Source organism: Strigops habroptila, chromosome 2 (genome assembly GCF_004027225.2).
Source record: "Strigops habroptila isolate Jane chromosome 2, bStrHab1.2.pri, whole genome shotgun sequence".
Lineage (NCBI taxonomy): Eukaryota > Metazoa > Chordata > Aves > Psittaciformes > Psittacidae > Strigops > Strigops habroptila.
In genome coordinates, this window is record NC_044278.2 from 101,364,969 (window position 1) to 101,391,335 (window position 26,367).

General features: G+C 48.5%; 1 protein-coding gene and 1 long non-coding RNA gene across 3 annotated transcripts in view; one reads left to right on the top strand and one right to left on the bottom strand.

The window, feature by feature from the left end:
• The first annotated feature begins 3,103 nt into the window (after nt 1-3,103).
• HMGB1 (high mobility group box 1) lies at nt 3,104-11,980 on the top strand. Its single transcript, XM_030477455.1, has 5 exons — nt 3,104-3,307; nt 6,185-6,347; nt 6,672-6,817; nt 7,796-7,970; nt 9,974-11,980. The coding sequence occupies exons 2-5, from the start codon at nt 6,198-6,200 to the stop codon at nt 10,148-10,150; spliced, it is 648 nt and encodes a 215-aa protein (XP_030333315.1). The 5' UTR covers nt 3,104-3,307; nt 6,185-6,197; the 3' UTR covers nt 10,151-11,980.
• A 1,524-nt stretch (nt 11,981-13,504) lies between these two features.
• LOC115604384 overlaps nt 13,505-26,367 on the bottom strand; it is a 73,969-nt gene continuing 61,106 nt past the window's right edge. The window contains exon 4 of one of the 2 annotated variants that reach the window (XR_003990255.1): nt 13,505-16,895. This is a non-coding gene — a long non-coding RNA (uncharacterized LOC115604384). Of the gene's footprint in view, nt 24,832-26,367 lie in introns of both variants that reach the window. The other variant, XR_003990252.1, reaches the window with a different exon arrangement.

Sequence of the window (26,367 nt, forward strand, 5' to 3'; positions counted from 1 at the left end):
TCATTGTCAAAGCAAGCTATGAAATCTTCTGCCTTCCAGCCAAAACCATTGGGAGTAAGCAGTGTCCTTCACAGAAAGCAAAATTTGTAAGAGAAGGTGGTGGCATGGAACAGCAGCCTCCTTGCCCAGGGGATGTGCGCTGCCCCACATCTTGTGTCTGCTGCGCCTCCTGGAATTGATGCAAGCTCCTTTTCTCACCTCTGTCAGCAACCACAGCGATGAAGTGGGCAGAGACTTTCTGAGGTCTGGCTCTTTGTATACTGTGACTTAAATTCTGCTGAAGGAGTCTCACCAAGGCATCTCACAAGGTTATTTTGGGAGCTGCATCTCTCTCTTGATCAGGCTTCACTCCTAACCAGGTGGTTTGTACTTCTTGGGATTCTCCATCCTTGTTTGTTTTTGCTGGAAGTCTTCAGCTGTGAACTGCACAGGGAATGAGCTGAAGTGAGAGGATAATTTAAAATATATAAAATAAAACGAAACTCTTTTTTCATCATTCAGTTGGAACTTTTCTGTTCCTACTCAGCAATACACTGTTTAGAAGCACAGTTCTGTCTTTGGAGAGGCCTTTCTCTGTTACTTCTAAAGCAAATGCAAAACAAAAGGATGCTTTAAAAAGAGGTCTAGAATACATAGCTGATGTTTCCATCCAAGTTCAGCTTGCTTTGCACGGAAAAGAAGTTGAACCAAAAGGCTTCTTACAAACATTTCTACTAGTTTTCAAGTAAGTAACTACAAAAGATACTGTAAAAATTGAGGTATTTGAAAACACATCTAATAGAAGTCAGTCTTACTCTTGCTTTGCAATAAGACATCCAATCCGTGTGACTTTTCCCAAAGTATACTCTAGTTTGCAAAACACCAAAATTACTAAATAGGGGTTTTGAAACTTCCTGTGTAGCTACATACTTTTTTATTATTATTATTTCTGGAGGACTCACCCTGGGCTGTTACATTTTGACCCAAATAGTCTGTGGGCAAAGCCTCTGTGTGTGAAGTCAAAGGTGGCTCATGTTATCCAAGTGATCTCAGCGACTGCACCTGTTGTTGGAGTGTAATGTAAACCAGATTTGGACTTCAGTAAGGTTTGCAGAAGGAGGAATGTTTGTAAAGTATCAGAAGGGATGTGGCACAGCATGAACAAGAGAAGCAGCATGTACTGCTTCTGTAAAAAATGCTGCTGTCTGCAACTGATGAGTAAACTCTTATTTCTGTCGTCAAGGGCCTCAGAAGGAACCCACTGGAATATGGAAACCTGTATGGGCCTTAGCATGTAACTAACAGACATGGAGGAAAACCCTTACAGGAGTATGTCATATAATCAGAACCTCCTTATCATTCGTATTTTGCTAGATTCTTAGCTCTAGACAACAGCTGGGAATAAATGCTTGCCTTTTCCTGCCTTTTAGGTCTGGTTTTCACAGAAGAAACTTTAAAGAAGTTCAGTATGGACAAAGCTACCAGCTCCTGCACACTAGGCCATGTAATTGCTTGTGCTTGTTACGATTTTCCTCTGCCCCATATTCTGTGCAAAGGTTTAAACTTTGAGACAAACCAGGCAAAAAAACCTTTCCCTGAGACAAACAAAGTGCTTGTTATTGTTCATGTATTTTCACATGATTTCAGAAAGCAGAACCGCTGTCTTCATGTGTCCGTCGGCACTTGTTCACAAATGAGGCAGTTTTAGAGTCATTACATAGAAGGCTCTTTGACTTCCCTAGGGCGCCTTGCCAAATGATTGGTAATTGTGAAGGAAGATCTGGAATTTGTTTGCCTTCTCAATGGCAATATCTTGAAAGAAGCACCAGCATGAGGTGGGGAAATGTTAGGAGGCAACAACCATAACCATGCAGCAGCAGCAACTGGCTCGGGCTTTGGATCCAGAACAGAAATTACTGGACTTTGATTACCTGAGGGGATCAGATGAGTGCATCTTAAAAGCCATTCTTCCCTCGTAACGGCAGTTATGCTGGCAATGTCATTAGCAGGTCACATTAAGAGATGCTCTGTACGATCCCTAAAAATTTTATAGGGCACCTAAACATGAAAATAGGACAAATCTTTGTGTGCCAGACCACAAACCCTTCTGAAACTTCGTGGGTAAGAAAGGACTTAAAGAGAACATGGTAATTAAGTAGATTGTAAAAATTGACTGTTTATACATGAACATTTGTGACCATGTATCCCTCTCTTCATTCAAGTTTGTTACTTCACTAAGCACACTGATAATGCCCTTCGGGGGAGCACAGTGGTTTTGGATCTGTCAAGACAGTGCTCCTCGCAGGGCTGTTTGCACCAGTGAAGTGATGCAGATGTGAAGGGTTATTCCTTCTGTTCGATAGTCCTGTACGGAGGACTCGTATAGCGCAAGCGACTGTAACAAAGCAGGGAGCGGAGTGCCGGTGGAGGACAGGTGAGATGTGGCCCAGGCTGCCAACCTTCCCCCGGCTCAGCCAGTCTCTGCTGGGGCATGGCTCCAGAAGCGCTGAGGAGTGGGGGGGCTGCCTGCCTGCACACCCCGGCCCGCTCCTTGTCAGCCAGGGGGTCAAGAAGAAAGCAAACACCTTCCGACTCCTTCTTACTCTCTGCGGGGAGCAAACACCCCGACCCCCCCCGAGCTCCCCCGCAGCGCCGTGCGCGCAGGCAGAGCGACGCGCGCAGCAGCCCGTGTGTCGGCCCGCGCCGTGCGACGGCAAAGCCGGGCGAGAGGCGCCGGGAAACGCGGGCTCGTTTCCCCGAGCCCCGCTGTGCCTCCTTTTCCACGTCCGTGGAACGGGACGGCGCGGGAAGCGCTCGCCGCGCCGGTGTCCCGCTGCCCCCGGGCCGGCGGGGGTCCGGCCGGGGGCTGCCCCGGGCGCGGGGGGGCCGCGGCGCGGCGGGCAGGGCAGTGCCGGCCCGCGCTGCTCTCGGTCGGCGGCGCGGCATCAAGCCGCTGCCTCAGAACTCCGGCTCCCGCCGCCGCCCGGCTCCCTCCGCTCACTTTTATATTTGCGCGCCCTTTCAATCCTCAGTGACGTGTCCCGCGCCGCGCCCAATCGGCGGAGCTCTCTGGTCAGGACAATGGAAGGGCCTCGGCCAATCGGCGCGGCGGCTGGCTTGGCGGCAGCCAATGGGGATGGGGCTGTGTTGAGAGTAATGTTACCAGCGTTGAGAGTGTGAGGAGGCTGCGTATCGATCCCGCTCTCACAGCCATTGCGGTGCACCGGGCTACACAGGGACCCAGGCAGCGCTGGGGCCGGGCGGGCGGCCGGGGTAGCGTCTCTGGGGCTCGGGACCGAGCGAGGGCTGCGTGCCGACTCTGACACGGGTGAGTACGCGCCGGGGGCCGCCGGGCCGGCCGGGCGCGCTCGCCCTCTCGCTCGCAGCCGGGCGGTGAGCCGGCGCTGGCCGCCGTGCCGCCGCCGCTGCCTGCCCGCGGAGCGCCGAGGCAGCGCCGGCTCGGGCGCCGGCACACAAAGGCGAGCCGAGCTGTGCCCGGGAGACCCTTCCCCGGCGGAGAGCCCCCCCCCCGGCCGGGGCGGGGCGGGGGCGCCAGGGGCGCGGGCGGCGGGCGACTTCGGAAGCGGGGCGGCGGGAGGGAAGGAGGGAAGGAAGACGGGCGAAGGCAGCCGCTCGGGTGGGGAGGCGTGGGGCCGGGGGTCGCCCGCCGCAGGGGGCGCGGGCCGCGCCGTGCCCCGCCGTAAGCCGCTTACGGTACCTCGCCGTAGCCATCGCTGCGGCGGCGGGGCAGCCGGCGGGCACAGGCGCGGCGAGGTGGCGGGGGGCTTCGGGCGGGCCGCGCCGCGCTGCCGGCCGCCGGCGGGGCCGCGGGGAGCGCGGGGGCAGCGGGGCGCGGGCCGGGGAGCCGCTGGCCCCGCGGCCGCCCGGCTGTAACATGGCTGACGGGAGCCGCGAGCGAGAAAACAAGGCGAGCGGCAGCAGAGCAGAGAGGCGCTCGGGCGGGCGGGGGCGCAGTTCGGGGGAACTTTTTTTTTCGCAGCCGCTGCCGCTCGCCCCGGCGCGGGGCCCCGCGGGCCAGGGGCTGCGCGGCTCGCCGGGGCGCGGAGCGAGCGGGGGTCCCCGCCGGGGCTCTGCCCGCGCCGCCGGGGCTCGGGCAGGCGCTGGAAGCGCGCCGGCCTCCCCCCCCCGCATCCCCCCGCCTCAACCCCCCGCTCCCACCCACCTCCCCCCGTCTCCCTCCCGCCCGCCCTCCCCCGGCTGCAATGGCTGAGCGTGTGCGCCAGGGTAGCGGGCGCGCTCACACAAAGGGAAGGGAAGGGAGGAAGGAGCCATGTTCTCTGCGCCGCGGCGGGCGCGGGCGACGCCAGCAGCGGCCATTCCGCGCCGCCCAGCCGCTGCCGCCGCCGCGGCCCCGCGGGACGGGGGTCGCCGCCCGGCCCAGCCGCGGCCCCTCAGCGGGGGTCCCGCGGCGTGGCCTGCCCGTCCCGCCCGCCGGGTCGCGGGGGGGTGTGGTGGCGGGGAAGGGGGGGGCGGGCGGCTCGGTCTGCTCAGCGCACAAAATGGAAGGAGACTCGCCGGCGGGTGACCTCCTCCGCCAGGAGCCTGCGCCATGGCGGCCGCCACCGCCGCTGCGGCGGCGCAGGCCGCGCCTCGCCTCGTCTCAACGGGCAGGCCTCATGGCGGCGGAGAGCGCGGCAGGCCCGGGGCGGCGCGCCCCGCCGCGGGGCCACGGGGGCGGTGGCCGGGAGGGCGCTTTGTCCCGGGGCTGCGAGCGCCGGCCGGGACCGGGGGTCGCCGCCTGCGGGCAGCCGCAGCCCCGGGTGCCGGCACCGGGCATGTGCTCGCTGCCCGCGGGCTGCGAGCCCTCGTGTGAACGCGAAATAAAACTTGCACAGCTCCTCCGTCATAACCGGACTGCGGGTTTTTTTCCTTATTATTTTATTTTTCTTCATTTTTGTTTCTCCTCCCTCACCCCCAGCAGGTCTCTTGAGGGACTTGTGAAGTTTTTCCTCAGCCCCCCTCGCAGGGAGAGCGTCCAAAATGGCGGGAAGGAGGCTTTAAACGCCAACTCACTGTCGCAGCGCCGGGGTCGCGGTGCTTGCTGCTTCCCACAGCCTGTGGAACACCCCTGCTCCGGCCCCACGGCCCTTCCGCCTGCCCCCCAGCCGCTAGCCGAGCCCTGGGTGCCGGCTGGCTCTGTAAACGTCTCCATGGCACGCGGGAGCCGCTCCTGGTTCTTCAGCCCTCTTGTTTACTTGATAGAAACTTCAAACCGGACGTGTTTAGTCACAGAGCAGAAATCTGTTTCTGTCTATCCGCCAAACCGATAGGAAATACTGCTTCTGTGGCAACACGGGCAGGCAGTGCGTGCCACTGGTTTTTTTCTGTCTTAAACATTTCTTTCCTTTCAATTCCTGCTCGAGAGCAGAGTTTGTCCGTGTGCAAGTGGCTTTTTCCAGGGAGCTATGAAGAAATACTCTGAATGTCTGACTTGGGTGTGAAAGTTCCAGGAAGGTATTTTTCCTTCCCTCTCAGTCCCTGAAAGAGTCAGATCGTCCTCGTGGGGAGCGCAGCTCTGCCAGTCGTATGTAAATGTCATACTTTCAGCGTCCCTGGCGTGGTTATGACATGTTTGAGTGTGGTGTTTCATTCCTGTATTTCTAGGTACACGTACAAAGAGAGAATAGGTTCTTGCCGTACACATAAAGGAGGGTGATAACTTATGGCAAACAAAATTTAAAAAAATAGTACACATATTTTGTAAATGAGCATTCAAGGCCGTCAGGGGACAGGGATAGAAACACAGGCTGTGGGAAGAGAGAATTCAGTAACCCAGAGAGACAGCTGAGACAGGGTAGTCTGGTACTTTTTTCCTCCTTTCATTACAATTTATTTCTTTCAAGCATATGATTGATAGCCTAGCAGTGATCACCATGGACTGCAGTTTCCACTGCAGTACTTGCCTTCAGATTGCTCAGAAGGGGCATTTTTGTTTGCAGGGGACCAGAAGTGCATGTTTTGAAGGCCCTTTGAGCTGTCAGGTTTCTTGCATCCAGGTCACCCCAAACAGTGGTGGCAGAAATCTTACTAAATTACCTAGAAGAGAAACTTCTTCCCAGTGTATGATTTTGGAATACTGCTCCGACGGGTTGTGTTTGGCCTGATCCTTTGTTGTTGCTTATACTTCCCACCTTGGTTTGTAGAAAGTACAAGTTTTAAAGGTGTCTTTTTCGCTTTGTTACAGAAAATCGTCCAAAATGGGCAAAGGCGATCCTAAGAAGCCGAGAGGTAAAATGTCTTCATACGCCTTCTTTGTGCAAACCTGCCGGGAGGAGCACAAGAAGAAACATCCAGATGCTTCAGTGAACTTTTCAGAGTTCTCAAAAAAGTGCTCAGAACGGTGGAAGGTAGGAATAACTGCTTAAAAATCCCCCTGGGGACCCATGTTAGCATCCCCTGATGATTTCTTTTAGTCGAAAGCCTAAGCGACTGCTTTGTGCGAAACACTATTCGAGACTGTAAATTATTTCTTTTAAAGTTTGGGATTTAGATAAGTATGAAGCGTAGTTATAAGGTGAGTGGTAACAGTCCACTCTTCTTGCCTTACCTTTAGTTCCCACAACTGATACTTTGGAATGGACTTGGATATGCTTTTCAATCTTCAAGTACCATTCCAATCCTTATGGGTCCTTTCCAACTTGACATGCTCTATGATTCTAATTGCCTTCCAGACTATGTCTTCTAAGGAGAAAGGGAAGTTTGAAGATATGGCAAAGGCCGACAAGCTTCGTTATGAAAAAGAAATGAAAAACTATGTACCACCTAAGGGGGAAACAAAAAAGAAGTTCAAGGATCCAAATGCACCGAAGAGGCCTCCGTAAGTAGATTTCTGGTTTTAGCTTATCCTGTTCAGGACCATCATACTGGAGTGTTTCTATAAAATTATCATACTATCCTGGTTTAGGAGCTTCAGAAATACAAAGATGACATTGATTTTCCTGGCCAAAGAGCGTAAAGAGAGGTTGAAATTTTAGTTACAAATACTAGGTCTTTATTTCCAGGCTGATGTGTTAGCAAGGCTGGAATAATGTCAGCCTCTGAAAGTAGATACAAAAATCAACGACGTGTGGTTCAGATTTTTCTAATTTCTGTTAAGAGTGTAATTCTAGTGTAAAATGGCAGTAAAATACTTCAAGCCCTGCTCTCCCCACCTGCTTGAGCAGAGTTTTTGATTGGCAGCTCACTTAAAATTACAGGCTTTTACACAGAACAGGTTAGAGGGATGATCTTGCACAAAACCAGCTTGGGGAATTAAAACTTTGGTCACTACATAAACACAACTGACTTCAGGTTCACCTCTTACTCAGCATCAGTACTTAGTAGCAATACCGTGGTCGTCTGTGTGTTGATTAAATGGAGCTAATGCTGAAGGGAACGGAGAAGTTCCAGTAGAAGCGAATGTTATTACTTGGGCTGATGCTGTCAGCTGGAAATACTAAGTTCTGTAACAAATATTGCAGCTTCTCCATCTTTAACGGTTCTGACATAACATTTGCTCCTCTGGCATCATTCACTTTTTCTCTTTTGAGATGTTGTCAGCATATGGTATTTAAATTTGCCCTTCTGGGGGTCCTGCTGAAAATGAGACCAAATGTATGGCATTACTTAAAAAACAAGGATGCATTAAGTTTTCAAAGTAGTTTTTTCAGTTTTATTGCTTTCCATTGTCATTAACATTTGTCTCGCTTGTAGGTGCTTTTCCAAAATACTCTTAAGGAACATCAACTAGGGTCACAAAACTTTCTCTTATAGTGAAGTCTAAAATTAAAATATTTTCTCTTTTTTTCCTCTTTAGTTCGGCTTTCTTCTTGTTTTGCTCTGAGTTTCGTCCAAAAATCAAAGGAGAACATCCTGGTCTGTCCATTGGGGATGTCGCAAAGAAACTGGGAGAGATGTGGAACAACACCGCTGCAGATGATAAACAGCCTTATGAAAAAAAGGCTGCCAAACTGAAGGAGAAGTATGAAAAGGTAACGTTGACATTTATGGAGATGGTTTGGGGAGGTCAAGCCTTAATTTAGAGGGTTTTTTTTTCCCTTCTTGTATACTCTGATGCAGCAACTTATAATATGCCAGTGACAAATTTGATCATATTTATTGGGGAAAATACCCTCAAAATAAGGAGGCCTGAGGTTTGTTACCACAACACTAAGTTTCAGTCCCTTGTGTTGAGCTGTTTGCATTCATCTGTAATTCGGGACCATCAGTGATGGTTTAATGGATGCCATGGTGTCTGTGTCGTTATTAAAACCAGAGGTCACAGCAGTGTCTGAGTTAGGTTGGTAGCATTAAGTAATGCCAGTAAAGAATAAATTGGTTCTCCCTAATTTGGAGAGATTGATGAGCATCCCTGAATGTTAAGATAACTGATACACATAGATGCTTGCTTAAATTTATTCTTGGGATAATGTCAGAACACTAAGGAGATGCTGGTTTTAGACATGTGTTTTTCCAGTACCTGGTGTGTGTCCAGCTCCTTTGTAGTAATTAACATAGTTAATAATACATATGAAGCAGCATGTCATACCATTGCTTGAGTTATTAAAGCTAAATCCCCCCATCATGATGGGAGCTGTGCAACTGTGTTGCACGCACAGGATAGCACTGTGTGTGTTTTTATTTCCAGAGGCAGATTCCCATCCCAACACAAGGAAACGAAGGGAGGAGGGGATATATGTTAGCATCCCTGATGATGCTTTACAATGGGTCGGCAGCCACCTATAGCTAACATATACCAATATACATAGCCGTTTGTGTGCTGTGACCTTCTTCTGGTATTTCTCCTGCTGGCAAGCAAAATAACTTTAAAATTACAGCATTGTAGTGATCAAGGTGGCTCCTTTGAGTCCTAATTATGTGCTGGAGAGGAATTGCAGATCTCGAAGCTTTCCCACATTGTTCTTCCTGTGCAGCTTAAACTCTTCAGCGTGGTAATTGTTTGTACGTACAGCCGAGGCAACTCACGGGAGACTTTTTAAATGGTAGAATTATTAATCTTTATTCCCAGGTATTGATCTCCACTAGCACTGTCTGTATTTCATAGAATTAGAAATGGGGTTTCACTGCTTGACTTGGTGTATATCGTATCTTCTACAAATTCCATGCTGAGCTTTGAGGGAGTCTGTGGGAACTGCGAGATCAGTGGTGTAATGTTTGCTGGGGGGGAATACTGGAAGGTTTGGGCCATGTGCGTAAATGTGTTGACGTTTCTCTGTTGCTGGTATTTTTCAGTCCTGTAGATCGATTCTGTTACGTAATTGTTTTTGTTATTTTGGCACAAAGTTGGGAAGTCTTCACTGCTTTTCTGACCTGGTATTCCAGGTACTGTTTTGGCTTCCCTGTAACAGGAACTGAATTTTGTGCGTTATAAATGACTAGAATAAATTTATTGCATGCAGAAGGTGGCACTGTCTACCCTTTAATCAAGTTCTTATACCTTTTATTTTGTAAACTTCAGTTGGGCAGAATTCTGTATAACTGCTCTTCACTGAGGCGTAACATTGCAAATATTAGACCATGTCATTCCAAGGTGTTCTTGATGGCTAATTACGATCTTGTGCCTCAAACAAGGATTTTCCTGTGCATTTCTTTAGGCATTGTAGAAGGTAGGGCTAGAAAGGGACCTTAAGAGGTCTCCCTACTTCATTTCCTTACGGGACAGTGGGCTCAGCTGTGCTTTTACCATCTGAGGCAGCAGCTTTTCCAACCTGTTCCCAGAAGTCTAATAGCATGGACTCATCAGTGTGTTCCAGCTTGCCAGTATCATTTCTGTGGTAGAGGGTTCCCCTTTCTCCAGCCTTGGGCCTCAGCCCCCCTTGTAACTGCAACTACAGCACCCAGTCCTACCCCTGTGGATGTGGAGAAGGGGCAGATACCTGGGGGGCTCTGGTATCACAAGTACCGTTTGGAAGTTGCTCAGAGCTCTTGGCTGGTTACATCTTTGAGAAATTCTTCCTTGCTTTTCTCCTCCAAGGATATTGCTGCATACCGGGCCAAAGGGAAGGTTGATGCAGGCAAAAAAGTAGTTGCCAAGGCTGAGAAGAGCAAGAAGAAGAAGGAGGAGGAGGAAGATGAGGATGAGGACGAAGAGGATGAAGATGATGAAGAAGAGGAAGAGGAGGAGGATGAAGATGATGATGATGATGAATAAGTCTCTTTTAGAGCAATTTCTTTCTTGTCTATAAAGCATTTAACCCCCCTGTACACAACTCACTCCTTTTAAAGAAAAAAACGAAACAAAATTGAAATGTAAGGCTGTGTAAGATTTGTTTTTAAACTGTACAGTGTCTCTTTTTTTGTATAGTTAACACACTACCGAATGTGTCTTTAGATAGCCCTGTCCTTAGTGGTATTTCAACGGCCACTAACCTTGCCTGGTACAGTGTGGGGGTTGTAAATTGGCATGGGAGTTTTAAAGCAGGTTCTTGTTGGTGCACAGCACAAATTAGTTCTACATGGGGATGTAGTTCATTTTTCATCTTCAGTTGTCTCTGATGCATCATAAAAAATAATTGTTGTTCTGTTAACTGAATACCACTCTGTAATTGCGAAAAGGAGAAACAAAAAAAGTTGCAGCTGTTTTGTTGACATTCTGAATGCTTCTAAGTAAATACAATTTTTTTTTTTATTAGTATTGTTGTCCTTTTAATAGGTGCCCTTGAAAAATCATCCCTTTTCTCTTTGTTTTTGTTTTTTTTTTTTTTTTTTGAGGGGAACTCATCTTTTGCTTTATTGAATGCCCGTATGGGATCACGGGAATATTACAGTTTTCATCTTTCATATAACCAGCTGATAAACAAAGCTTTGATCTGCATACCCTGCATAATCAGGATAGGGTAAGAAAAGAAATACATAGGCATATGATGAACGAATATTCTTCCGTAACTGGAAACGAACCAACAAAAAATTCAATCTCAACAACCTGATACTTGCTCAGATTTTTGTGAAATGTAATATTCTATTGAGTTGCATGAGTTTACCAGTCTTGGAGAGTTGAGAAGTATAGAGTTCAATTTTACAGGAATGGAATACTTGGGGGGCGAGGGAGGGCGGGGAGGGAGGGAATGTTCAATTTTGTCCTAGAAGGACCCATAGGAAGAGCGTCTGTCGGTGTGGAGACATTTACAGGTGTGACTCCGTTACCATGTAATGGAAGTTGGATTTGTAAATCTCTGGACACTCGCGAGCGATGAGCGTACCTAAAATGTGTAAAGTTAAAAGCATGAAACTACCATATTATTTTTTGGTGACAGGTCTGGTGATGGCCACGGGCTTTATACCATGAAACTCTCCTGGTAGCAAATGGCCCACGAGAAATGAATTTTCTTTCTAAGATTTCTATAAATGGTACCATTATTATTTGTTAAATCTATGTAAATTCATATTTGTATTCTTGAAATTCTAGTTTTAGCCCTTTAAACAAAGCTGTATATTGTCTCAAATTGAAAATGAGATAAGATGTATTTTTCCTGTTAGGTTTTATACCGCACTCTTGATGTTTGCCCATTTTTAAGTTAAATATAGCTGTATGGAAAAGTACATTTTATTAAATTTTGCATTAAAAAGTGAAATGTTTATGGTATACCAACAATGTCTAATTTGGTCAACTATAGTTCTCTTCCAAAACCAAAGCTAAGGGGTTTTTTGCATATTTAGTAAAACTTCAAGTGCTGGCAACTGTAACTATTTTCACATATACCTGCTTACCAGTTTGGGGGACAATTTGGCAATTTTGTGGTTACAAAATTATGGTTCTCTTAAGTGCCAGTGTTTAAAAAAACAAAAAAGGCAAAAAAAAAAAAAAAAAAAAAGAAAGCATTCTTGTAATTTTACACGCTTTTGTGATGGAGTATTGTTTTGTTATACAATTTTGACTTTCAGATTCTTATTTCAATTTGCATTTATGTATAACTTCAGGAGAAATATTGAACATCTGAATCCTGGATGATACTAATAAACTAATAATTGCAGAGGTTTTAAATACTTAGTTAAATGGCTCACTTAATATCCTAAGGGGGTTTTTTGTGTGTGTGTGTGTTGGTGTTTGCAGCTATGTACATCCCTGCTTTCTGTTCCAGGCAGAAGATCAATGCTGTCCACGCGGTCTCGGGATAGAAAGCTTAGGACAGAGTTTATTTTCTTTCTTTTTAAACTGGATATCGTCCGTTCAAATGCTCATAACCGATTGCAAATAAATGTTCTGTGCTGAAGGGTTTTTTTGTTTCCCCAGGTCATCAGAGGAAAGTAGACGCATTTCTTGTTCTTGGAACAAACATGCTTAATGAGGTCCCTGTAATCTTGTGCCTTTGTTCTCGGTGCTCGATGCTGACAGAAGTAACCTAGAGGATTCAGCTGATGTTAAAAGATGAGTAGCAAGCGCTTCCCCAGCAGCCAGGCACGGCGTTTGCCTTCGCCATTGGGGTTAGCGCGTTGGTAACAAACAGAGCGTGCTCAAGGCTGGAGAGGGTAGGTAATACAATCATTATAAACTACTTTGTGAGGATGAGAACCCCCAGTGCTGTGCTGCAGGGGCGGATGGTGGCTGGGAGGTGCACCAAAGCCTCTGGAGCTCTCCAGGATGGCTGTGGCTTTCTCATGAGCAGTTGGTACATGCCTGTAAATCAGCTGAGCTTGCACATGTGTGTTGGACTGAAGTCTTCACTTGCGTCTTCCAGAAAGCTGTTTTGAAACAATGAAGCTACTGTTTCTGGAGGGAAATACCATAGTTAGGTAGATTAATTCTTCTTACAAAATTAAGAGCTCTCAGAGCTGTTGCTGGAAGGGACCTCCCTGTTCCCCAGCCGTGGTCCCCTGCGAGCTCCCTTTGTTAATCCTCTTGGTTGAAACGCCACTTCGTTCTCTGCACCTATAGGTCCAACTTGACCACTACAAGATTGCTTGATCCGAGGTCAGCTTTTGCTGACATGTTTGCTTCAATCTGCCTCCCTGTGATCTGTAAAAGTTGGTGCTTGCTGAGGGATAATGAGTGGTGAAATCGCAACCATTTTGCAGTGGTTCCCTACAAGGGAACTGGGTAGCACTGGCATTGCTGTCAACACAAAAAGCATTTCCTATAGCTTTAACCTTCACATAAATGCTTAATATAGAAAAAAAAAAAAAGAGGCTTTTCCTTTTCTAAACAAATAAAAAAAGATTGATTTGGAGATAACTTGAATGTTAATAAGTGGCAGTTATGATGCCTTCAGTGCCAAATGAAGCTATAATGATTTCATGGTGGTTTATCTAAAGTTGGCTCTGAACAGAGCTGCAGTTGCAGCCACCTGCTTTCTAGGTATGCTCTGTAGTTTTAAACTGGTTTTAGTGTACAGATGGTGTTCATCCCTTCTGCTGTGTGTTCAGTGATCACACTGGCTCCAGCAAAAGGTTGAGCTTACTTAACAAAGTGTTTCTGTCCCAGCAGACGGGCTGCTAGAAGCCTGAAGGAACAGCTCACCAGTGGCTGAAAGGATTCCTGCAGCTTAATTAGGGTGATGCTGGCTCAGAGCCCCTTTACAGCTCCTTTTATCTGTGTATCAAGCCCATTGTGAAGGAGAAAAGGCTGAGTAATATCTGAGTTTAGGCGTGCTGGAAAGGGGGGAGATGGGTTTGAGGAACTCCACCAGAAGAGGAGCTGTGCGGACTGCAGCCACACCTTCAGGTTCTCTAGATGGGTGATAAGCCGAGCTTGAAAAAAGCCTCTCCCCATTCTTGGTAGCCTAAGGGTTAAACCTGCTAGTTAGAATAAACATTCCCATTCTGCCTTCCCAGCTATGCCTGACAGAAGATGAAAGGAATAAAGCGGGTGGATAGCGTTGGGTTAGAATACATTACTGGATACTGAGTGTATCAGCAACATGGCAAGATACAAAGATAATTAATACAAGAGACAATTAAGCATTTCCAGGCTCTGCCTGTAGCAGCTGACCAGCTACAGGCTTTTGGGGCACAAATGTGCCGATTGTTTTGTTAATAGCAGTAAAATGCCAAGTGTCTTCAAACAATGTTCCTTCCTTGCGCTCTTCAGCTTACCATCACCCAGACTTGACTAGAGACTACAGATCACACCTTTTGCGGGCTGCTGTAGAAGAAAATAACAGTGTGTGGCATTTTCCTTTGGAAGGCTGCAATAGACAGTGTTTTAGCCCCTGGAATACCTCGAGGGATGTTTTACAAAGGTGCCAATCTAATGCAGTGCCTGAATGTGAGTCTTTATTGATAAGTTCTCCCCAGCCTTTGCTACTGGATTGCACCCTACATTGTAAACCACTCTGAGGTGGTTTCAGATTAGTCTAGAATAGGTTCACTTTAAATTCACACCAGCCTTTACTCCAAAGTAACGTACTTGTGGACAAGCTATCAGACTTTCTTCCAGTGTTTGAGTAAAAAAACCAAGAAAAGTAAATCTCTGAGAGGTTTGTAACGTTTTGTAGAAGATGTCTTACATTTCTCTGTGTGTCATGCCTTGGCTTTTCTTTTGACAGTGCTTCAAGCAGAAACACAAAGATGGATTCCCCCTCCCCCCCAATGAATATTAAGAATGAATGACCTTCATTCTTAATACTAATATTAAGAATGAAGGTCAGATTGCTCCTAGGGCCGCTTTGTGCTGTTGAAAAACACAGCGCGGCTTCTGCTTCAAGAGCACCTAATTTTGAAATCCATCTTGCTGAAGCAATCGCTATTAGAGGTGACCCACAAGAGAGACAAGCCTTCCCTTTTGCCACTTTGTGATGGAATAAAAAGACCAAAGCTATGAAGTAGCTTAGTCTACCTGTTCGCCACGTCAGAAGCTCAAGCCCTCCCTGCAGCAGCAGTGCTCAAGATCAAGCTAAGCAGTGAGAAGGTGGAGGAGCAAGATGGGCAAGTGGGATGTTCAGCTATTCCTTTTGAAATCTTGCTTATATTACTAAAACATGTTTGAATTAAATGATGGATATTTGGCACAAAGGAAGCTCATCCTAATGCTTCCAGCAGCCTTTCATTTATTAAAGCGGCAAAAGCTCAAATCACACATTTCTGACCTCCTCAAAGTTCTTCAATCAAAACAGGAAAGGCCAAATGCTACAGCTTGAATGTCTGGCAAGGCCCCAGCTCCCCGCACACCTTACAGCAGCAAGAGGTCACCCTTTAAATGCTTATTGCGAGATGCTGCTCAAAAAATAAGGCTTATCGAGGGGAAACTGAGGACGTGCTGCAACATTTTGCGAGTGCAATTGTTATCCAGTGTAAGAGTAACCATAGTCAAAGAAATATCTGGAAAGAAATTCCAGCTGAGGTGCGACATCCCTGACACCTCCTGGTCCTTCCCAAACCAAAACTAAGAAAGAACGCAAGTAATAACTTTATGGGAAAAAGCTGCCCTTGCTGAAGTGCTGGGGTTGACCATGCTCTTTCTTAGCCCAGCCCAAGGGGAAAATGCCCGTCCTCTAAACTAAAGGCAGTCGGTGGCACTCCGGATGGTGCAGGCTTGTAGCAGTGTTGGGGTACTGATGGCAGCTGGGGGGCCTCAGCAGCCCCCTCCCTGCTGCCAGCTTGCTCCTGAGGCTGGGAAGATGCTGGGAATGAAAACTGCTGGGAGGAAGGATGGTGCTGAAGGTCCGGCAGGCTCCTGCTCACAGCCGTGCCAGGCAGAGTGCGAGTGGTGGGTTACTCCGGGCTGAGGGGCTCATGCCTGGGGTTTGGAATGGAGGTGTGAAGGGAGCGGGGCTGCAGAAAGGGATCACAGGCACCAGCCCTGGGAAAACTCAGCTACTCAGTAAAAAGCAGAATCACAGTGCTCTTCTTAAGAAACCCCAAACTCAAGTTTGTGTGGTGCCGATTCCTGGAGGAGAGAACTTCCTTCAAAACCTGCATTAGCAAATGATTGAATTACCAGTGACTCATGTTTCATTATCAGACTTGTCTGTATTGGCACTTACACTCGTTTTAGTTTTGTTGACACACATATCTACTGATGCCTTCCAACAAGGAAGATGCCGTGAACAAGTGCTGCATTGTAAATCCAGTGCTGGAAAACACAGGTGAGGATTGAGCACAGCTTGAGTCCCTCAGCACAGGAGCAGCTTCAGCATCAGTTTTGGGGATGGAAGGGTTTGGGCTTGATGGCAAAGTGCTGGTGGGTTTCTGCTGGTGGGGGCACAGCACCTACGTTGGCGTTTGGGTGTTTCACAGGCTGGACCTCTTGGGCCCTGCCTGGTGCTGATGGCTTGTCCGAGTCACACTCTGGGATGTGTACCTGGCTCCCAGCGGGAGGCTGCCTGCGATAGCGACCCCTCCTTGCACCAGCCTGGCTCTGACTGAGCCTCCTTCCAGCTCTGTTTCCTTTGAGGTGGAAGAAGGAAATGATCTATTTTGGGGGAGCCTTTGTACCAGATGTTCAGTGGCAGCAGCGCCATCTCGAGTGCTGTGTCCTCTGCCTCTGCGCAGGAGCACCCGGGCTCTGCCTCCCTGCCTCTGCCCAGCAGCCACCACTACCAGCCCTGCTCGGGGGGTAGGAGCGAGTCTGCCTCCCCCCTGGCTGCTGTGGGCTGGATCCCTGTTCCCAGGTTGGACAGGAGGGCTGTCCTGCGGTCCCACCACCCCCAGGCAGCCAATGCCATTCCTGTGGTGCCAGAGGTGTTCAGGGACACCCACCAAAGCATCCTGAATGCTGGGAGCAGCTCCCACTTTCCACACGCCCACATAATAGGGCAGAAGAACCACACTGGTGCTGCCACATGGTGCAGCATCCTCAGGATGTGCTGCTGCCTGGGTTTGGTGTCCCTGGTCCGCCGGCCTTGACGCTCCTCTTTGCTTTGTCCCTTGTTCCTACTGACGTGGGTTTTTCTTTCCATCTGAATCATTTAACATGACTTAGGAGCACAATGGAGCTGTGATTTTTTTTCAAAGCCGCCAGCCTGCAGGAAACAGAAGGTCTCTGAATAAGAGGGAGGCTCTTGTTACAACTTCCCCCTTATTTACTGTTCCCAGTAGCAGAGAAGTAGAAAGACAATGAATGAAATGGAGGATTAATCACGCGTAGCGCTGAAATATAAACACGGGGACTGCAAGTCCCAGAGCAGCACTCTGAGCAATGGCTCGTACCCACGGCCTGCAGAACCCCACAGCAGCGAGGCCTCCCGGGCCTGACGACGACAGGCAAAAGGCAGAGGAGCTTCACAAGGGCTTTCGAAGGCAAACATGCAAAATGTGGATTTTATATGGATTTTTGTCTGTTCAGCACTCTCAAAACTTGAGCTCAAGGTGATATTGAGATGCTTAATCATCAGTCTGTGACTTTTGCAGAGGAAACTCCCTTTTTCCTCTTTTTCTGTGTTAATTTTAAAACAATAAAAGTTTGGGATAACTCCATCATCCTACAGAAGACTTTTAAAAATGCTTCAAACAGAAACTCCTGTCCTGCGTGGTGTGTAGCTTTGCTCCTGCAAGGGCTGGTGGGCGTTAGCCTCGCTCCCCTTTTCTCTTGCGTTTGGGTTGGTATCCCAGCACCAATTACTGATCACATTCCTTATTTATTTTTGTTTTCTTAATCAGACACATACCTGTATTTCATTTCCAGCTGTAGATGTAGAACATTCAGACCAGCCTGTGCAAAGGTGTTGAGCACCTCAAGTTAATTAGTAATGAATTAACCTTGGGCTTCAAGCAGGCTGTTTGCGTGAGGCAGATTATCCCCATGCAGCTCAGTGGAGGTTTTCAGTGAAGCAAAACGTAGGGAAGAAACGTGAAAGCAAGGATGGGTAACACAGTTTAAACTGCCTGAGATGTCTCTAATAAAAAGTTGGTTTGTGTTATCTGGATATCTCCGCCTGTCAGTAACTGCTGCTGATTTTTCTGGCCTTTAATGCATTTCTGGCATTTAATATGAGGGCTGAGGTGAAGTAGAGAACACAGCTGTAAAACTGACAGGGACACTACTCCCAGCCCTTACTCAAAAATTCAAGCAAAACTCAGAACTGTTCCTTTTACAGTTCTCTTTAGAAAACGTACATGAAGAAGTTAATGAAAATTTATTTGGGCCACCTGCAATAATAAAACTGAAGTGACCTAAGCCTGAAAATACCATGATATGCCTGTAAGTGAATATAAAAAGCTGGAGCATGTGGTACAATTAAGCTAAAACCCAACCGATGTGTGTTAACAGAAGACTTGGAGTATTATGTGAATAAAAGTCTAGATCGCCAAAGCTCTGGTGCTGCTGAACTCATCTTTGCCATAACCCTGCTACCAAGCCTTTGCCCAGCCAGGACTGCAGAGCAGGCAGCGGGCAGTGGGCAGGCAGCAGCCCTGCTAAGGCTCCTCTTTGCCTGGCCTTCCCCCTGCCCGAGGATTTCACAGCTCGCAGGGCTGGATTCCTTTCGCTTTCTCTTTCTGCCTTGCAGGGCTGGATGGGTTGCAATAGCCTCCATTGATTATTTACACTGCTTGCATAGAAACCATAGCAAAATATATATTCTTTTTAATATAAGAATATATATTTTCAATACTACTTCTAAAGCCACGCTGGTGCTGCATTAAATTAGTCAGTGATACCCTTTTAAATGCCCTTTGTACATACCTTTTGAGAGGTACTGTTTAAACACAGCAAAGGCGGGTACCCCTGGCTGGGAGACCCCTGTGGATCCCACCACCCCGAGCCCCTGGTGCTCCAGGTAACTCGTCTCCAGATGCTTGATATACCAGTGATTCTCTGGTGAGGAGGAAGAGGTGAGGAAGAGCCACCTGGGGTCTCTGGTCATGGTACGAGTGCTTCCCAGATGGGTCCTTTGTTGCTTGCCTTTGATTTTACTTATTTTCGGGCAATTGGTCATAGAGCGCTCCTGAGCAACCCAAATTCAGACAGTCTTTGGAGATCCAGATAATGAACTTTGGGAAGGGTCTGGGTTTTTTTCTCCTTCCACCTGCTGCAGCAGAGGTTGGATGATGTCAAGTCAGAATGGGGGTTGCTGCTGTGCCCTGCTGGGTCCCCTCTCAGCCCTGCTGCTGCTGTCAATGCAGTTCGAAGGATGCTCTTCCCAAAAGCTGCAGTTCCTCAAGGCAGTGAAATACTGAGGTTGTCGGAATAGTTCATCCCTATAAAAATCAAAAACCTCCACTCCTTCAGGAAGATTTACACCGTGTATCTTTCCATGGGTGGTCATGGTGCTGAGTGCTGAGGGAAATGCAAAACAAACCAGTCCCTGGGCCTCTGCCCTCCATGTCCCTGCCATCCCTACAACACCATTGTCCCCACGGCTCCATCATCCTCATGCCCCCATGGGTGGCAGGTATGGATGGGTGCTCTTGGCAGCTATGGGGCTCCTTTTGGAAACCCAGGATGTGCCGCCTGCCTCCCTGCTGCTCAGCCCAGTGTTACGATTCCATGGCAGACTTGTTGCATCCTACTGCAGGGAAGTGCTGCTGGGTCCCATGGTTTCGACTTCCCATACGGACATCCCAGTGCTTTCACAGGCATTTTGCCAGGGGCAGCTTAAATTCATGGGAATGGGAGATGTTAAACAAGTTCTGAATATGATCAGAAATACTTCTGTAGAATTCTAACAAAGAAAGTGTGCTGGGTTTTTTTCCCCTCTTTACTCCTAGACTTCTAGTTTCAGCGCACTGCTAGCAGAAACTCAACTAATCTTCATGAGAAGAAGATTCCTGAGGTCTGTAGGGCTTTGCCTGCTTTTTGGACTCAGTCATGACTGCTCCAGCAAGGCACTAGAAGTTAATAAAATCTCCATAATACAATAGATTAAAAAAAATAGATTATATCTTGTTATAAAGTCTGCGGGTCTGTCCCTGCCAGGGTCCTCACACACTTTAGCCTCCCTGCCAAGGCTGCGGGATGCAGGACCCCGGCCAGGAGCCTTAGACCTCACCCCTCAAACTAAGGGTAATTCAAGGGAAGGTCCATGCTCAGTGTCTCACCCCGTTGGGGCGAGGAGGAGCGCAGGCAGAGGGGTGCGAGTTGCTGCCCACATCCCAGCTGCCCGGCACCCTGCTTCTCCCCTGGGACCATGTGAATAATAGGAGCTGCGCAGTGGTGACGGCTCCCCGGCATTCCGGGTGTTTGATCCAAGGAAATCGCCAGTGAGCCAGGAAATGTCCAGATTACATCACAGGCAGAGTTCTTTTAGAGCGCTTGTAAAGGGCCGTTCCTCTGCAGCACGATCCCAGCTGCTTTCATTTTTGCTTCGCATTTCGACTTTATGGGAATGGGCAATCCTCCCCCCAAACGCCGCTTTACTTTGCTCTCCCTTTGATTTACAGCGCTTTTGCTCACCGTGGCCTCAGCACTCACTGGGGAAAAGTCCTTGCTTTGCCAGGCCCCTCCTGAAGGGAAGGGCTGTGGGATGTCTGTGGGCCGCATCCTGTGGCGGGTGCATCCCATCACTCCAGCATCCGAAGCCAAGCAAGCGCTGGGCCCATGGGGATGCTGGCTGGAACCCAGCTTGCCCATACCGGGAAGGATGGAGGGGATGTGGAAGCGGAGCCACCAGCCCATTCCCTGTGTGTTTTGCTCCCTGGGCAGGCCAATGGTGCTACAGGGAGGTACCAAAACTTCACAGCAAAATTGCACCTCGTTATTCCACCCATTTTGCAATCCTGTTAAGGAGCATCCAGCAGAGTAGGTGACCCACACATGTTTAATTTCTTTTACAGTCTCTGTTTTGATATATGCTGGATGTGTTTTTATAAAATGAAGATTTATTAGAACCTGGAATTTTATGGCTTTAAGGTTCAATTGAGTCCAGATTGTGAGTTTCTCCTTTTGGAAGAGGAGGAGAAGGTTTAAAAGAGCCCAGAGAAGCATGTTCTGCCTGTGGCACTCGTGAAACTCTAGGCCAAGGATGACACCTTTTCACTTAACTTCTGCTATAATGTCAAAGCAAAAATTTACCATCAAAGATTATGTCTTCCATATGCGATGCCCTGCGGTAGATATAGATCATGGCAACTGTGTTGGGCTTCTTTCTTATAAGTTATTATCTGCCATAAGAAAGCCAGGGCTTGGTGCAGGATCCAAGGAGGATGGCAAGTCAGCACAAACCCAAGCCATGTATAATTAATGATAATGTGTCTCCACTTAGAAACGTGCACTTGCGCTCTTGGTTTGTCTTGCAAAAGCACAGCAATGCCTTTGCTGCCTGCAACACTCAGGAAAGCAGCGTATTTTAAAACATATGTAGAGCTGCAGGAGTAGCTATTAAACACGTTCCATGTATTTATATAACCTTAAGCATAAACCAAAGTATTTTCTTGGATGTTAAACATAGCTCAGTGAAGAATGACATCGGTTCAGAAGAAAACTCAGCTCCTGTTTCGTACCAGAGCAAAGTGAAGTTTGCTCTGGGGCTCTGCCCAGAGAGGTTGTGGTGCCTCATCCCTGGAAACATTCAAGGTCAGGTTTCCCAGGGCTCTGAGCAACCCGGCTCAGTTGAAGATGTCCCTGCTCATTGCAGGAGGTTGGACTAGATGATCTTTAAAAGGTCCCTTCCAACCCAAACGATCTGTGATTCTATAAAGTAACTCCATAGGCTCCTGCAATGTTACTTTGCCTTTGTGTTAGGCCAGGCACAAGCTGGGCTGGGGGCCCTTGTGCCATGGGGCTTGGGGAAGAGGATGTCCTATGGGCACCTGCTCAGTGGCCTGAAGAAGCTGAAGTGTTCAACATCCACCAGCAACATGGCAAGAAATAATAAACACTGGTTTTCTGCTTCACTACCTGGGTCAAATGGCCCCGAGTGCTCTGGTAGGAAACAACCAGCATCCGAGGAAGCAGAGCCCGAGCCCAGCTCTCCAGTTACCACTGCATAAGTAAACAAACAAGTTCATCACAAGTGATGAGGGTAAAGTGCCAGTTTCGGTTAAAATAATATAATAATCGTAATAAAACCCCCAACAATCCCAAACCAACAAATTATTGCAGCATGAGGAAAGTCCCAAATGAAAATGATTGTTCATGCGAACACCAGAAATATATCTTGTCGTAAACTCGGGCCCCCACATCTGCTTCACCACCAGAGGATTCTTTATAAACAGCCTCTTTAATTTTATCTAACAGCCTGTTCGCAGACATGCAGTCCAAAAATACATCTCCTTTTCCTCCTCGCACTATCCTGAGCTTGGCAGGGCACCAAACATGAGGTTCAGCTCCTAGTTCAAAAAGCCCTTCTTTAAGCATTGACTCTGAGCCTGATTTAATAAAAGCTCTGTCCGGCTTCCTCCGGGCAGCCCTAATGGGATGCAGAGCCCTGCACCTCTCGGGGCTGCTCCTGACCTGCTCCGTGTCGGGCAGCAAGATCATTTTATGGTGCATTGGAATTGCTCTGCAGTGGAGCTGGGAACAGGCTGGTGTTTCCCGGAGTGTCTTCTCTGAGGGGCACAGGGCTTCGCTTTTGAGATGCCACCTCCAAAAATGGGAGTGAGTGGGGAGCACAGGAATGGGGAGCACAGGGCGCAACAAGGGATGCCCTGGTGCTGCTGGTACCCCAAGGGATGCCCTAGAGCCACTAGTACCCCAAGGGATGCCCCAGTGCCACTGGTACCCAACCTTCTCTCCTGCTGTCCCTGTCTTCCCCAGGGGAATGGGGACAAAAGCATCAAAGCCCCCAGAATAGCTTCCAACACCCAAGTGCCTGGGGGTAAGATGCACCCATCATGTTCCCAGTGTGGCACCACACTGCTGAGTGCTTGTAGGTGCTCCTGAAGGAAAGACTGGGCGTTCATCAAAATAGAGGGGGTGCCACACTGGGGCTTGTTCCCAAAGGACCCCCCAACACCATCAGCAGGACAACCGTGTTCACACCTCCCGATGCTGCTGTTCCCAAGAGCAACACTGATTTTCTGAGTTCTGATTGCCTGGGAAATCAGGAAGGGATATTGGCTGCGTTTTAAAGCCAGGACAAAAATGGGTGATGTCACCCCGGAAGATGGCATACCTCCCTGCTGCGAGGGCTGCGCCAAATTTCGGGCCCAAGCTTCCAAAGAAATCAGAGTGAGAAGCACCGCGCAATGCCGCGTTCACCACAATGCAGGTGGTGAACACAGGGTTTAGTGCTAATTAGCTGGGTAATTCAAAACATTTAATAATTATCCCATTTGACAAACCCAGGCGTGGATTTCAAGCTTCAAAGTTTGCGGTGATAAAGAAATATTAATGGCCTGGTGCATCTTGATGTCCAGGGGAAGAGGATGTTTAATAGTTTCTCCTTATGGTTCAGTAACTCATTTAAATTACTTGGAGGCTGCACCAGCAGCAAACATAACCAGTGCTGCTGGGGGGGAGGTGGTAATAATTAGATTTTATTTAGCATTGCACCAAAGGATTAAATGGAGTAAAACAAAGGAGGGGGGAGTTTCCTGGGTGTTCAGTGAGGCAGATCCCATTGCCGAGACATGGAGGAGGATCAGCAGAAATACCCCGGAGCCCATCCTGTTATTAAATTAGCAGCACAGGTGTGAGCAAAAGGGAACCGCTGCTTTCGCAAAGGATGCTGCAGGTCTGTGTGACGGAGGGACCCTCTCTGCTGGTGCAGGGGATGCTGGTGGCACCCTGGGGCTTGTCCTCACCTCCCAGGAGGGATTTTCTGGCTGGTCCTTGTGGTTGTGCCAGGGTGGCTCAAGGCCCTTGTGCTCCTCGGCTGTCAGTCCCAGGGGCGCTTGTCCCCACAACAGGGAGGGAACTGGGGTTTGCTGGGGGGGTCCTCCACTCAGATATGGAATTTCACCTTACAGGGAACACTAATGATGCCTTCCTGCTCTGAACTTGGCTGATGCCTTTCAGATGAATTTCAGCTGCATATTTAGGAGAAACAAACCGAAGACAGTTAATTGAGAGGGAGAAGCGGGTTTAGCTGACATGCTGCCCAGCTGTGAGCTGTGGTACACTGATCCTTCCTTTAATGTGCTGCAGCAGGAATGTGATTCAGTTCTAAATTAGACAGCATACATCAGAAATCTTGCCATTTTGTAAGTCATTTAAATGTATTTTATTCATACAAGCATCCCCTCGTTAGCTGTATCAGAATGCTAATGGTACCTGTGCATGCTCTGCAGTGGTTCCTGAGATGTTCCAACACTTCACGTCTCGCTAGCATGGGTTCAGATAACCCCAGCTGGAGGGCACACATGGATCTTCTTGGCATCCTTTTTTCTGGCCAGTCCCACGGCCAATGGGGTCAAATGGAAAAGTCTCTTTGGATTGAAGAAGCCCAGCAGGCTGAGGTGGGCAGAGGAGTGGGATGAGGGCAAACACAGACACCTCTGCCCAGGTCATGGATCTGCCGTCTTCAGGGAGTTCCCAAAGTTGGCTGGATGAGGCCCTGGAAAACCCCATCCCTCTCCAAAGCCCTTTCAGGCTTGGTTACTCCACCTGGAGCTTGCAGGCAGTGCCTATCAGGCTCCCAGCATCCCGGATATCAACGTATGGGATGTCCCTCAAACCTCCTCAGGTAGAGATGCTAAAAGGCTTCTCCCAGCAAAGCCTGGAGCAGCTGGATCGCCCCAGCTTCACTGATGCTGTGGCAGGAAGGAGGGTAGGAAGTAGGCTTGAAAAGGTTGTGGTGAGGCTGCAATTTCCAAACCAGCATGAAGGAACTGGATGTCATATAACACCCTCCAGCTTAAACGGTCTTGGCTGTTAAGGACTATGCCATAAGTTTAACGTTTCCTTCACCTAATCAATGAAATTTTGAGGGATGTTAATATCTGGAGAAAACCCTTTTTGTCTGCAGTGGCACTTCTTCCCCAGGGGTTGCTGGTGGAAAATAGCTTGTGGGCGACCTAAGGCAATTTGGCCACAAAAGCAGCAAAAATGGATGAAGGGAAATGCAGACCCAGATGAAGCTGAGAGAGTAAACAGAGAAATAACAGTTCTGAGCTGTCCATAGGTTTCCTGGATTCATTTCCCTCCTTTCCCAGTGTTTTGCTGAGCACTACAGGATTCAAGCCATTATTATTTTAAGAAGTTTTTGGCTTTTCTGCCTGCAAAAATCATCATCACTTGTAAATTGAGGCATCTCTTCTTATCTGGTCTGCAGCCAGAGGGGCTGGAAGCAATAGAAGAAGTGTGAACTTTCTCCTTCATCTCAGAGAACATTAACTTCAAAGCCCAGCCATAAACTTTCAGATGTAATGACTATTTGTCCAAAAGAGAAACACATCAGCTTGATCAATGACTGAAAGGTATAAAACACAGGGGTTACATTTGCGAAACACTTGTGAAAAATACACAGCTATAGTTGGGTGCAGGGGGGGATGTAAGTTGTTACTGGATGATTTGGGCAGGGAGGCCCTAGGAGCAGAGCCAAGATTGTTGTAGGTCTAGCACTGAGTGGTTTCTGTCCCCAAGGCTGCCATGTCAGAGCATTCCTCAGCGTGCCTTTGGGTGCTGACCTTCATCACAGAGCGGGGACCCTGTGGCTGTGTTGGCAGCTGAACCACCCCGACTTTTCCCAGTGAACAGCAGGATAAACATCTCCCCTCTCGGCTGCTTGGGCAGGGTGTTTGGGACCACCAGCACTTGCTCCTGTGTCCTTGCTTGAGCTGTGTGAGCAATGACCCCCCGGAGGAAAAGCACCCTTGGGCACAGCCACCTTGTCCCCTGAGCATCGCTGAGCTCCAGGCAGGGCGAGGGGTCCCCTGGCAGCCCGGCAGCGCTAACACAGCGAACACACACACACAGAGGTTTCAGACAACTCCGGTGAGATTCTCCCTCCCTGCATCCTTACTTTTTTTTAGCATACTTTCCACTTTTCTGTTGAAAATTCCCTGGAAAAGAAGAGTAAGAATGTCTTTGTTTTTCCGTGGCTTGCAGAGGAATCTGGAGGGAAGAGAACTTACATTATGTGACATTTTTTTCCCCAGGGTAACCACTGCACATGTCCTTCCTGAGACCATCCCTTCACCCCTCAGCCATTAGGGCTGTGTGAGGAGCGCAGACCCTGTCCTCTTCCCAGACAGTGGGTGCATGGCCCCTCTGCATGGCACACAGCACCTGGAGAGAGCACCTTGCAGGATTAATCAGCTATTTGGTGATAGTGTTTTTAAAGGAAGTAATTGGGAGGTCTTGCTGCAAGGCACCAGCTCCCGCTCGCTGGGGCGCTGGGGCTGGGGGATGCAGCCCAGGCCTGTGTGATTCCTGCCCAAGGATGGAGAGAGCAAAATGCTGGAGTATGAAGAGAGGTTTTGAAAGGCCTGTAACATCTTCTGCCAACATCTTTTTTGAATCAGCCCTGCGTGAACAAGGCCAGGAGAACTGTGTCATCCTGCAGGACAGCCGGGCTCGCTGTGGGGCAGCCCCATGTGGGATGGGGGACAGAGGGCTGCCACCACTGCTGGGGAGCAACATGTCAGTGCCTGGGCTGCTGGCTGTTCTATGGA